At 38.6% G+C, this 13,654-nt stretch overlaps 1 protein-coding gene across 2 annotated transcripts in view; it reads left to right on the forward strand.

The window, feature by feature from the left end:
- The window catches only part of lsr (lipolysis stimulated lipoprotein receptor), a 36,282-nt gene that overhangs the window by 2,495 nt on the left and 20,133 nt on the right, over positions 1–13,654 (forward strand). Inside the window, exons 3-8 of one of the 2 annotated variants that reach the window (XM_050046574.1) lie at positions 6,794–6,913; positions 7,233–7,289; positions 9,507–9,653; positions 11,274–11,480; positions 11,683–11,739; positions 12,414–12,530. In XM_050046574.1, the coding sequence (XP_049902531.1) occupies positions 6,794–6,913; positions 7,233–7,289; positions 9,507–9,653; positions 11,274–11,480; positions 11,683–11,739; positions 12,414–12,530 (705 nt within the window). The remainder of the gene's footprint in view (positions 1–6,793; positions 6,914–7,232; positions 7,290–9,506; positions 9,654–11,273; positions 11,481–11,682; positions 11,740–12,413; positions 12,531–13,654) is intronic. The other variant, XM_050046575.1, reaches the window with a different exon arrangement.

Consider the following 13,654-nt stretch of genomic DNA (forward strand, 5'->3'; position numbering starts at 1 on the left):
TTCTTTATATACTTAACAGGTAAATAAATATATGTAAAAAATAGAAAATAAAAAATCTGGTAAACATAGGTGTTAATATAACGTCAAAGCTGCAAAGATTAGTCGATCAACAGAAAATGATTTGGCAACTGTTTTGATGAATCAAAGAATTGTTTAAGTCAGTTTTAAAGCAAAAAGGCCAAATATTTCATGACTGTAGTTTCACAGTTGTGACATCATAGTAAATTGAATATCTTTGAGTGTTTACTGTTGGTTGAATACAGCAAAACATTTGAGGAGACCACCTCAGGCTCTATGAACTTGTGACCTTAAATTAATTTAAAAAGCTTAAAGCGTCATGATGATATTTTACACATACTTTTGATCAAAAATTCATGGTAAATATGCTTTTTTTCTTCGTACCCAGTATGTCAAAGATAGTGAATGATTTCACGTTTATTCCGTTAGTAACTGTATGTGTAAATTGGGTATACACTAGTCTCACTACGTCAGAGCTTTGTATGAGTGTCCACTTTCATATCTGTGTAGATCTGCTTCTCAAACTGAGATAGCTTGAATGTGTCCTCATGGGACAGAAAGGATCGATGTTAGTGTGGAAACCATGTGAATCTGACTCTTCCAGAAATTAAGATTCAACCTCCAGATTTACATTCACATCAATTTTTAAAGAACTGAAAGTACTCCCTGCATAGTGGTTCTTCTCTCCTTGGTGCCAGCTGGTGCAGGGCAAACCCATAGACTGAAGTGTTGTCAAAAATATTAATTTATTGATACATATTGATTCTGAATATTTGAAACAGTTTAAATTCTCAATTCATCTTTTAATAATAACTTTAATCTTCATGCCATCAATGTCAATTTTCCCAGTGGAATAAAACAGCAATAATTTTTCAATGTAGACGTAGACTAAGAACACTAATGGACGGAGCCATCGTAACGTCAACCATTGGTTTGTGGACTGGATTTGGGCTGTGTTCGAAACCGCATACTACATACTACATACTGCCATACTACATACTACATACTACATACTCAATCAACAGACAGTATGCAGACCGTTTACACTGTAGCATACTACATGATAACCCACAATGCATTTCGCTCCTGCCCGAGCTGAAATAGGCCGGCCTTAAGCTGATTTCGCTTAAGCTCTAAACTCTGTAAATATATAACTTTAGCAACTTTTGAAACATTTTTAGGCGAGAAAGTAGCCGTTTAGATCCCCAACGTCTTGAAAATCTGACCAAATACCAGCTGTTTACAATTTTGTTCGGACGATTTTGGAGATTTCGGCGCTACTCAAGCTAGCCATAGTGAGCAACGCACTTCCGGTTATTTTCACAAAATAAAACACCCGTTGCCCTTTCTTATACAGAAAACCATAACGATAAAATTTGTGCTTTTACTTTGAAAACGGGAGGCGAACCTACCCTTGATGTAGCTAGCTTGAAACCGCCGTTTTGACCGATCTCGTCCCGTTAACGGAATTTGACCGTTCAAAATGCCTCACCGGAGAGTCTTGTCAGCTCTGAGACGAAGATCGGCCCGCCGTCTTCGGTACATCATGCTCGCAATCGACTTGGGTTTGTTCTCAGATGTAAGTTTCCTTTTTAATCAACTATAAATCTAATCATAATATACAATGCAATATAACATACCTCACAGCCTGAAAATTGGAGGGAAAATGTACATCATTGAACAACAAAGTCGTTGTGAATTGAATGATTTCATAAAGTTTCATAAGTTATAATATACAGTAGTAATAAATATAAATAAATAACTACTTCTTCTTTTTTCTTTTGTCCTGTTTGCGGCAAGGAAATGACGATCGATGACGTCACGTTACATTGCATCTTGGGTAATTTGAGTGTGAGTAGTAAGCTCATGATGTATACTCAACATTTCTGGCGAATCTATGCATCCGGGAACTTCTCGCATACTCAAAATCGCATACTGCGCAGTGTAAACACACTACATACTCAAAGAGTTAGTATGAGTAGTAGGTAAGTATGCGGTTTCGAACAGACCCTTGGTGTTTTTTGTTGTTGCTACCTTTTTTTTTTTTTTTAGCCAGAAATGACCAAATTTGGACGAGAGGGTTGATCTGACTAAGATCCTGAGGTGACGCCTCACAGACAGCCTGTCACTCATAGCAGTTATGCCTGTAATTTATAGGGCTGTAGTCCACCAAAGAAAATCTTGGTCGACTAAAGTCGCACATAATCTTCAACTAATTGATTAGTCGTGGGAAAAAAAAAATCTGCACATTATTTTTACTTCTGCGGTGGTGTGTCTGTCACTCTGTAGTTACACCTTCAAAACACTAGTCGGCGGTGGAGGACTCTGTTAAATGCTGTAAAGTTTAGTTCAAATCAAACTTTATTTATATAACGTTAGTTGATTCAAAACACACATTAAATATGGCTCAATAGAGACAATTTCTAACAAAAGTATGCAAACTGGCTTCAATATAAATCACAGTATTCACACAGTCTTTATCTGGACACATTTCCCCCACCAATACAACATGCTAACGTTATTAGCACAAGTCTGTGGCGTTTTACATTGTATAAATTAGCCTAGCGTCTAGCGATCTTTTCCACTTCTCATATGAAGCCAGGGACAACAGCAGCATCTAACACAGGTAACGGTACACAGTTGGGCTCCATTACAACTCACAGCATCCACTGACAAAACAACTGTCTTATCCTAAACATGCTAACGTTATTAGCGCCAGCCTATGGCATTTTACATTGTATATATTAGCCTAGTGACGAGCGGAGATTTCCTCTGCTCATACGAAGCCAGGATGAATCCCGAAGTATAAATCCCTGAAGGATAAATCACACACAAGACTGAAAATGCTATTTTAGTGGGGGCTTTACTGTCTTCACAATTTATTGTTTCTTATCTGTGAAATACAAGTAAATACAAGCTCGTTTCCACTGAGGGAAATGGTTTCAGCTTACAGAAACTGACAGGAGGTCTGCGTCACCGCGACACTGAGCGTGAGGGTAGGCGAATTCAACTTTCTGTCAACAACGGGGGTGTTTTGAAAACACCCCCATTTTCACAGGTAACTTAGCCTGTCCCCCCACGCAGGAAATAATGGATTAATCCTGGAAAGCTATTGATGTGGTACTTTTCTCCTTATGAAAGTAACACGGCGAGTATTTGACTAATGAGAATTTGGTCGGACGAGAGCATAGGGACCAAATAATCGACTAGTCGACCAGGAGACTACAGCCCTAGTAATTTCACAAAACTTTGAGCCTTAATAATATTTTAACGGGTGGTTTGTATAAAAATTCACCCCCCATGCAGTTGTCATGAATGGGGAAATTTGCTATATATTTTTCTAACCAGGCAAATGTTAATTTCTGCTGTTATATCCCTGGTGTAGGTGAACGTAGACATAACATGCAGTTTGACTCCCCACTCTTCCCATTCTGAATAAAGTACAAAAAAGTACAAAATAATGTACATAAAGTTGGACATTTTAATATGGGCGTATATTTTGATGACTCACTTTTGGTGCCAGCCTCAAGTGGCCATTCAAGGAACTGCAGCTTTTGGCATTTTTAATTTTTCAGCCTTGGAGGTTGCTGCTCAGGTAAACCTCAGTAAACCATGATAAAAATCAAAGTTCAAGCACACACCAGGATACCAGGAGTGACACTATTTTATCGACAGATTACATAAAACATCAAGGTTTATTTATCACATGGTCATATTTTCAGTAAGTGCAGTTAAGTGCGGGGGTGGCACACGAGAGAGGAACATAAAAAGAGGAGCTAGTGGTTTTATGACCGGCCTTTTCATGCTCATGTTCCTGTAAGCTACACACTACACACACTGCAGGGTTGTTATTCAGTAATGGACCCCTGCCTCGTACCCACTTGGAAGGTGGACAGTTGAGAAAATAATTTATTTAGATGACAGAAATACTTTGATACTGTGGAGAAAATCATCATCATAACTTTAGAGTGTTTCAAAGTCCGGTCTTTACTGGGCTGAAGCGAGGGGAAAAAACAGTAACAATACCAATAAAACCAGATAAAATGATGGAATTAATATGTATGCAATATCACACAAAAGATAAAGAGACAATGACACATGGACAAGTATTTGGTAAGTACAGTTGTAAGAAAAGGTAATGCATTAGCTGAGTGCAGACAGTGACTCAAACAATGACTTGATAGGGAGTTTACAACTCAGTGACGTAGCTGGAGGTCACATATGCCGAAACCTGAAAATAAGCAACAGAAAAAGGAATCAGTATATTACTTAAACAAACAAAAAAAAAGCTTGTACTGTATCAACTGATTAAGGTGAAACTGCCATATCTGTCATTTTTGGTCCAGAATGAATAGTCCCCGGGGCTTAAGGCCCCTGTGAGTCAGCCTGCTGTGGTACTGAAACTCTTCAGTCTGTATTTTACACAGCCTCTCAAGCAGTGTGTACGTGCAACACACAAGCACGCACACACACTGCTGTGCAATGCTTTAAAGTTATCCTGACAGTCTTTATCTACTGTGTGCACGTTTATTAACAAACACCTATTTCTTTTGTCTGTTAATGATTGACTGGAACAACCTGACAACAGACATGACTGTTTCAATTTTTACTTATAAAAATGAGGGAAACTAAATGCCAGTAAAACAAAATGCGTGTTCCTTAACCAGAACTTAGCTCAAATCGCCCTTTGCCTCAAGATCTTCTCACTTGATGAGTTTGAACTGGAAATGGTCAAATCTTATAAGGGCGCTTTCAGACCTTGAGTTCATTCCTGCACAAAGAAGCTGCTTGGTCAGAATTTCCTTGCGGAAAAAATCCAGGAAGTAAACAAAACATTTAAGAAGAGTACACTAGCAAGATAAATGCAACACTTTCTAATGTCACAATGGAGGGACAACTACGCAGGTTGATGTTAGCGCTGGTCATTGTGGACTATATTGCTGTCATTGTTCATTTTAGTCAAACCATACAGTTTGAAAACGAGGCGCGGCTCCAACTAGAAAACAATGTTTTGATGTATTGGATGTGCTGAATGTGCATATTAAGGCAGTACAGGAGGAGGTGCACATTAATAATCCTCCAGGACTGTAACATGCTCATGTTTAACCCAAACAGTGCGTCATGTGACTGCAGTTGGTTTGGATTGAGGTTGGAACACGTTCTCACCACAAACGAACCGCACCAGAGTTTGTTTATAACCAGACTGAGACCACCTCTTCAAGAAGGTCTCGTTCGGGTTGTTTTGGTGAACATCCGATTGCGATTGCTGTGTTCACACCTGCCCAAACAAACCACGCCTGGAGAGCAAATGAACTTGAGTTTGATTTAACTGAACCAGGTTTGAAAGCACTCTAAATGCCTGGGTATCTGGCTCCACAATTCACTCTCCTTTCAAACACACATAACGTTGCTCACACGTTACTCTTTAATGTCAGAGCAAGAATTGGTTTCCTGTAGCATAATAAAGTATCTTTCACCCACTCTGCAAAGCAGACCTTGGTTAATATGATAATTCTCCCAGTGCTGGATTATGGCAACTTAATTAACTGGTAAATGTCACTGGGTTCGTCATCTGTGCCCCTTCCAAAACTCATCACTGTAACCTGTATTCTCTTGTGAACTGGCCATCACTGCATGCCAAGCGACAGATCCACTGGTTTCAGATCATTTATAAGAACTACCATTTGCAAAATCCCTCCGTATCTTCAAGTATAAACACAGTTTATGCTTTAACAAATTCATTCGTATAGTCATTTTAAAAGCCCACATCTCTTTTGGCTTTCACTTGTTCCGGTTTGCAGCTCGAAGTGACTGGAACGAGGTGCGAAAGATGTTAAAACTCCACACCTTCATGCTGTTTCCCCTTCTTCAAAAAATCACTACAAGCAATAGTTTCTGATCAGCAATTAGGTCAACCTTTAGTAATGACTCAGGAACAGAGATGATTTTAGTCCCTGTTGAGTCAGCCTGCCAGTTTGAACTAAGTTAACCCTTTGTAGAGATTGTTGGATTTTCCCCAAGCTGAATAAATACCACACATTTCAAACTCAGCAATGCCTTGCTTGCTCAATGTTGTTGTGATAAAAAGATGAAAACTTAAGACTGCTATGTTCAAACCTCACATGTAGGCTATTTTTAAGATTATGTCACTGCTTTGTCGTTGACTCACTGGTGCAGCTGATGTGATCCAAATATTTGCAATAACAGTTAACTCCAGAGCGTTGTAAAGTCCAAAAGTCAAAATTTATTGGAAAAAAAGATTCACAACATGATTATATCTTACAAAATATTCTGCTTCAGCCCATGTTTGTTCCCCTTAGCCTTTAAAAACAATAATTTCACAAGCAGAGATCTGGCAGTACCATAAATTATACCGATCCATTTTGTGTCAGTATTGCAGCATACTGATTTTTGATTCAGCTCTGGGAAAATGGTGGAGTGATAATTTTATTAATGTGGAAGGTGTGCTGTCATGCTGAGTTGATCGGGTTTAAAGGTATAGTTGACCAATTAAATTGCCTGGTTGGATGTGCTTGATGTCTTGCACGGATTTGCCTCCTGTTGCTGCCTCTTGGCCATTGTGATTGAATTAATCAGATAAGTAAATAAAGCAAACTTAGAATTAACCTGTACGCCCCTTAAACTTCCCAAATGTGTGTGGACAAAAAAAAAGAGTCATTAGGATCTGTACATCATTTATCATTTTCAATTTATTAAAATGAAGGCAACCTGAGAAAAAATGAGTGTACCCATCTGGCTCTGTTGTTTCTTTCAGACGCAGACCTGAATATAGCGCAGACGGCGTGGGGCGACAGCGGTGTCTACGTCTGCTCTGTGATCTCTTCCCAGGACCTTTCAGGAAATGGCGAAGACTACACAGAGCTAATTGTACTGGGTGAGTTGCATTCATTTGCGTATGTGGTCACGCATATACACACAACTCGTTTCTTCTTTTTCTTGTCATGTTTCCTTTTTTTCTTCACTTTCCTCCTCCCACTCACACACATATGATTACACATAAGGTTTTTAAAATAATGAAGAGCTCCAAATAAAGTTGGCCTGACGTAACAAGTGGCTGAATGAAGTAGTGTGTGGGCAGATGTACAGTCAACAGGGAGGATACTTACCACCAGTGTTTGGAGGCATTCAATGTAGGCAGTAGAATTAGACCGATACCACTTTCAAGTAATTGTGGCTTTATCTTTCTTTCACAGAGAGAAAGTCAAATACTACTGACCTCCTGCCTGGCATTGACTTACTGGTTATGGAAGGTAGTACAAGTCCCTTAATATAGCTCGCTCATGTTTTTAACCCATAGTAGAGGTGTTTGAGTGAGGGTTAGGTTTAGCTGTAAAGGAGATGGGACTGGCAAACATTTCTCACACAACACCTTGGCTGTACTGAGTGTGTATTCAGGTTTTATTTCGTGTTGTTGTGGTAACAGTTTGAAAAATGTAGTCCTTACACATGCAATAGATTTTCTGGCCAAGATCACACTTTAAGCGCATAACTACTGACAAAATACCACTATGACTCATCTTGAGAACAGGCCTCTAAATACAAACATCCTGTTGGTGGTAAAAAAGGTTACGTGCTTGTGTTCACCTAAATCGCTACCTTTCTCTAGCTTACACTCCCTCCTTATCTGCCTCTGTTTTTTTCTTTCTTTACTATGGCTCAGCTCCCATGTGTGACTTTCTGTAGTCTGTGGTGCAACAAAAGGGCATTCAGGGTTATGCTATGTCCTTATCAGTGCACACAACCAAATAATGCTTTTTAAACTCCAACAAACCAGGTAGTTGAATCATTTAAACTGACTCTCTCCCCTCTCTTTGCTGTTTTTGTCTCCTTGCTAAGTGGCTGCCTGAACTGACATGCAGAGTGAAATCATGCCCCTGGTACATGGATGAACCGGCTTTACCGGTTTGACAGAACCTTGAAAGACACCCAAATTACCACTGTAGCTAACATGCTTCGTTGATCTGAACACTCAATAACAGAAATGAAATCTGAAACTTGTTTGCACTTGTAAACAAACAGCAGGATGACCTATGATTAGGTTGGCCAAACTTCTGCTACTCTCTGTTTGACTGGTTTCCAGAGATGCATTTGTATGCAACTACTTGGAGATTTACTGTTTATGGAGAAATACAACCAAAACTTAAGTGATTTATAAAATTATATATCTACTTATACTCAGTACTGGGTTACTTTTGAAATTTAAGTGGTTAAGAGGTTGCCACTTAACACCTGCCTGTGTCTAATTTACATTTCCTACAGACTGTTTTGAAGTTTAATTCCTTTCAGACTGAGACACTTTTTATATAAAGGGTGTGATTTCAAGGAAAAGGGGTTCAGGTATGTCAGCAGTGTTGGGGAGGTTACTTTTGAAATGCAGTAGGTTACAGATCACTAGTAGCCTTGCTAAACATGTAATAAATAATGCAACAATTTTAATTACTTCATCAAAGTAATGTGACTTATTACTTGTGATATTTTGATTATGTTTGGAACAGATGTTTTACACCGGGCAACAAAGCTTAAAGATGTCTGGAAATAGGCCAAAAGAAGACACTCCTGCACGGTGAAAAGATGCAAAGCTAAAGAATTAATGTCATTCTCCAAAAATAAACTTTGAACTGAGAAGAGTTTATTTGGATGCCTTTTGAACGCCTTTGTAATGACCAACATCTTGAGTAGTAACTGTGATTTAATTACATTTTTAATAACATTTTTTTTTCATGTAATTTAATTACGTGTAACTAGTCACTCCCCAACACTGCTGCAGTGTGCTGCAGACTAATGCATCTGTAGCGCAGGGCTGCAAACTGACTCAAGCTTGATGTGTATGACGTGTTGTATACATATGAAAACAATCACTTCTTATTTTCTGGACTTACTTTAACTGTTAAAGGAATTCTTCACCCACAAATCAATCATTTGTATATTAATTAGTCATGTCTTGTTATCTTGAATTCATGAAGAAAACTTTTTCTTGCATGACTTCACGGAAAACGGTGACCATATTGATTTTTATTTAACTATATCAAAACTACTGTTTTGAATTGTACGCTCAGTACTTCCCAGACACACACATCTGCTGAAATGTTACTTCTGACTGAAAGTGAAAGTATCATTGCTTTCTGTAAAGCCAGACGTGTTGCTGAGGCTTTTCCAGAGAAACTGCACGTGTTTGGGAAGGACAGAGTGTATGACTGGATAAATGAAACTTGGATTATACTGCATACAACATGCTGTTGTTAAATGTGACCCCCAATCAATAAATCAATATGTTCACCATGCTCCATGGAGCCATGTGAGAAAAGCAAAGTTTTCCTCATGAATTCAAGGTAACACAGCATGACACATAGATACATATAGTTATTTTGTGGGTGAAGTATTGCCTTAAAGGAGGAAAATCAAGTCTCATGGATTAATAATAATAATAAATATATAAATTCATCTAATGCACCCTTGTTGGTTCACAGACTGGCTACTGGTTGTGTTGGTGGTTTTTGGCTTTCTGTTGTTGCTGCTCCTGATCAGTATCTGCTGGTGCCAGTGTTGCCCACACACGTGTTGTTGCTATATCAGCTGCCCGTGCTGCCCCGACCGCTGCTGCTGCCCACGAGCATGTAAGTACGAAATGGAAAGCCAATGACTGAACTTGTTGTTTTTTCTTTTACCGCCTTGGTATCAACCTAAAGCTCTGAGGGAAGTATTGTTGCACTGAATGACTCAGTCAGATTCTTTGATCAGAATCTCAGATCAGTTTCTGATTCAAATCATAGTTTTACTAATATTAGGCTGTGTTTCATGTAGGCAAATTTCCTGTATGGCTCGTTAAACATTTAACATTTGCCAAGTTTGGCTTCTTTTGTTAAATGAATAAAGGTTTTGTAGAAAAAAAAACACGTTCAAGAAAATAAAAATAAAAACACATATAACTAATAAAATACTAATCCAGTCTCAAAAGGCTTTAAATATATATTTCAGGAACATGCACATATACACACACACCTATGTCGATCAAATTAAGCTCTGATCACTTTTTACAAAAATGAAACATTTTAAGCTACACATAATTTGGTTCCTAAAATATATTTAAAAAAAATGCTTTGCCATCAGTATGAAAACTGAAATGAAATTGATATCGTTCTGGCACAAGTATTAAAAAAATGTCCCAACTATACCCAGCTTGAATGTAACATTAACAAAGGGAAAGTTCCCAATCTTAGCGTACTTAGTCATATGTGCTGTTGTGCTCTTCTTTGTCTTTGTTTTTTTATGTGCAAAGAAAACAAATGAAAACACACACTCTAAGGCCAGAATCATTTCTCATTTTCGTTTTGTTAAAAGTTCCGTGGTCAGACGACAATGTTTTGATAACAATTCTTGCACACGGATCCGCAAAAATGACCAAAACCGTTGTAGTATACTTGCCAGGCCAGTAGTTGGCGATGTGACTTTGTAATGAAACAGCACACATGCGCTTCCTTCTACAGAGCGGTGATGTATGAACAAACAATTAGACATACAAAAGTTTTCCCTCCATTCATTCTCTTCAACAACGTCATTCACAAAGTTTTCCCAACCGTAATGCACATGTGCAAAAAGAGGAACTGCATATTGCAAGTTTACATGACAACGGAGACGGTGCTGTTTTCAAAAGATTGCACTCTGGAGCCCATTTTCAAATTGTGTGTTTTCAGGCACCCAAAACGCAGCTGTCGTGTAAACAATCAGCCAAAACACAACTTAAGTTTACCACTTTAGGTTAAAATCGTTGTCGTATAAACAGGACCTAAATTTACCCACTTGTCACGGCTTACTGAATTGTTAAAGCAAAATTGCCTCACAAAGTGGGTTCTGATTGTTTATCTATTGTTTTTAGCTGTGCTGTACATGCTAAGTTACCAAAAATTATCCACCATGAAACCATCTTTAATCCTTACTGCAACAGTTTAGGAAATATATTTACTGCTTTATGGTAGAATTAGATGAGATGAGAAGATTGATACCACTCTTGTCTGAGAGCAGTATTGGTGTGTCCATCTAACTCTCAGCAAGAAATAAACAATTGTGTGCCAAAATTTTTAACTATTCCTTCAAGTTCACCCTTAAAATTGTACTGGCTTTAGCAGGTGCTCTTTGTTAATTCTCTGTCCTGCAACCTGAAGACCTGAGAAGTGTTTCCACTGTTCCACCCAATGTTTTCGCTCAACTCTAACCAACTGTCTTCCTTTATTTTGCAGTGTATGAGGCAGGAAAAGCAGTGAAGAAAGGTGGTGTGCCAATGAGTCAATATGCTCCCACCCTTTATGCTCCCAGTATGTATGCTCAGCCAGCATACGGTGGCTCAATGAACCAGCCTGCTATGCCTCTGCTTCCTCTACCCAATGGAGCTGGACCCCCACCTCCCCATAATGGTTACAGTCGTGACTATGATGGCGCCAGCTCTGGTAAGTTGCCTTTTTTTTTTTTTTTTTGTAATCCTGTCAGCTGATTAGTCATTCCTGTAGCAGTTCTTATAATTATTCAACAGTTCAACAGTAACTGAAAATATTAGTTTCATAATGACACAAAATCTCCCACTCAATTTGTTTAATGTAGAGTTTTGTTGAATCCTTGTTTAATTAAGTTTGCGTTGTTGTGTCTCTGCAGTTGGACAGGGCTCCCAGGTGCCTCTGCTGCATGACCAAGACGGTGGAGGGGACCACAGTGAGTAAAATGGGGAAAAAACAGACACTTACAGGAACTGCAGTGTTTGTATTCAGTATTCTGACTTCGCCCCTGCCACACCAGCCCCTTTTGATGAGGTTTCACAGTTCAGATATCCTCCTATCTGAGTGAATCTGGGGGTGGCTTTCAAATGCTGGCCATAGTGTTTAATAAACAACCATCAATTTCTTCATATTATACCTTTAAAATTGCCATCTGCGCTGTTGGAGCCAAAATTAAGCCTGGTTTGCATGCTTTCTGCAGCCAGTGTCTGTACTCGGCTAAAGATCCTCTGTGAGGGAAGAACCTCCCCTCTGTAAAGCGGGATTGATACTTCTGCGTCAAATTGATGCTATATCTACGGCTAAGGCACAGTGAGGGGAAAAAAAACAACAACATTGCGTCAGATTTAGCAGGTTACACCAGGGATTTCAGTGTTTCAGATATTAAATCAACATTTAGGTAAATATAAGTATCGGGCTGGAGTTGCAATTGAAACCAGTAGATACCCAGTGTTAAATACCTCAGATCTGGATCAGAGCCAGCACTAATAAAAATTAAAGTGGCCCATGACTACAGTGTGCAGGTACTTGTACTGCAGTTATTTTTATAGCACACTGATTCAGTACATTTACATGAAGCTGAAATCTGACTTTCTCTCTTCTTCTCCTCAGCTCGCAGTGGGTATCGTATCCAGGTGGATCCTGCTGGGAACGCCACGCGTGCCATTTACTATATGGAGAGGGAGCTGGCCAACATGGACCCATCCAGACCTGGCAACTACAACCGCTGTGAGTGGCCGATCACTTCCTGCTATTCTGCTTACAGTTGCGGAGCCCCAGACTACCGTGGGAGAAAGCAAATCAACTTGTGGTAAAAGCTGTCAAGAGCTAAGAGGCTGCCTCTTAACTTCTTCCTCTGTCTAGTTTACATTTCCTGCAAGTTATTTTTAGTCTTTCCTTTAAGAGTTGTGAGATGTAGTAATGGGAAAACCCTGAACAATACCTAATGTTATTGTACACAAAAAAACATGAACATGGTTTCACTTTTACTGTAACATGCCTGCCACATAAGACTTGGAAAAAGAGGGAGATTTTATCAGCAAATGGCCCACCCTCAACACCTTCGCCCCCTATAACCTTTTACCACAGATGAAGAGTATAAATTCAAAGATGTAAAGGTAAAATTTTATTTATTGAGTTATAAATTCATGGTTCACAGTAAAATATAAAACAAAAACCATGCCAAATTAACAAAATACGCATAAATAAGTTTAAAGTTAGTGTTACAACCAGCTGATAGTATTTGCCCTTTCTTTCTGGTATGTAGGCTACATGTCTCCTAGGGATGAGCAATATGGCCCTAAAATAATATCTGGAAATTTCAGGGTATTTTTGCGACAACAATATTCTACAATATGACAAATTAGCAAAAAAATATTATTAATTTAAGATAATACAATTGCAACAAAATAAGTGATGTAGTTTTACATGTCAACAGTTTGCCTTCAGATATTCAGTAAAAACGAAACAAAAATGATCTCTTGTTTCTTTAGTTTGTGAACAATAGTAACTCAGAGTGAGATTCACATTCTGTATACAATATTTATTTAGTTTAGTATTTAGTTCAGCAAAATAAAATCTACCACAAAGGACACATTTAAACAGCTTCCAAATGCACAGAATATCCCCTGGGATCTATACAGTGGTGTGAAAAAGTGTTTGCCCCCTTCCTGATTTCTTACTTTTTTGCATGTTTTCCGCACTTAAATGTTTCAGATCATCAAACAAATTTAAACATTAGTCAAAGATAACACAAGTAAACACAAAATGCAGTTTTTAAATGAAGGGTTTTATTAATGAGGAAGAAAAAAATCCAAAGCTACATGGCCCTGTGTGAAAAAGTGTTTGCCCCC

The sequence above is a fragment of the Epinephelus moara genome, chromosome 6, assembly GCF_006386435.1.
Source record: "Epinephelus moara isolate mb chromosome 6, YSFRI_EMoa_1.0, whole genome shotgun sequence".
Lineage (NCBI taxonomy): Eukaryota > Metazoa > Chordata > Actinopteri > Perciformes > Serranidae > Epinephelus > Epinephelus moara.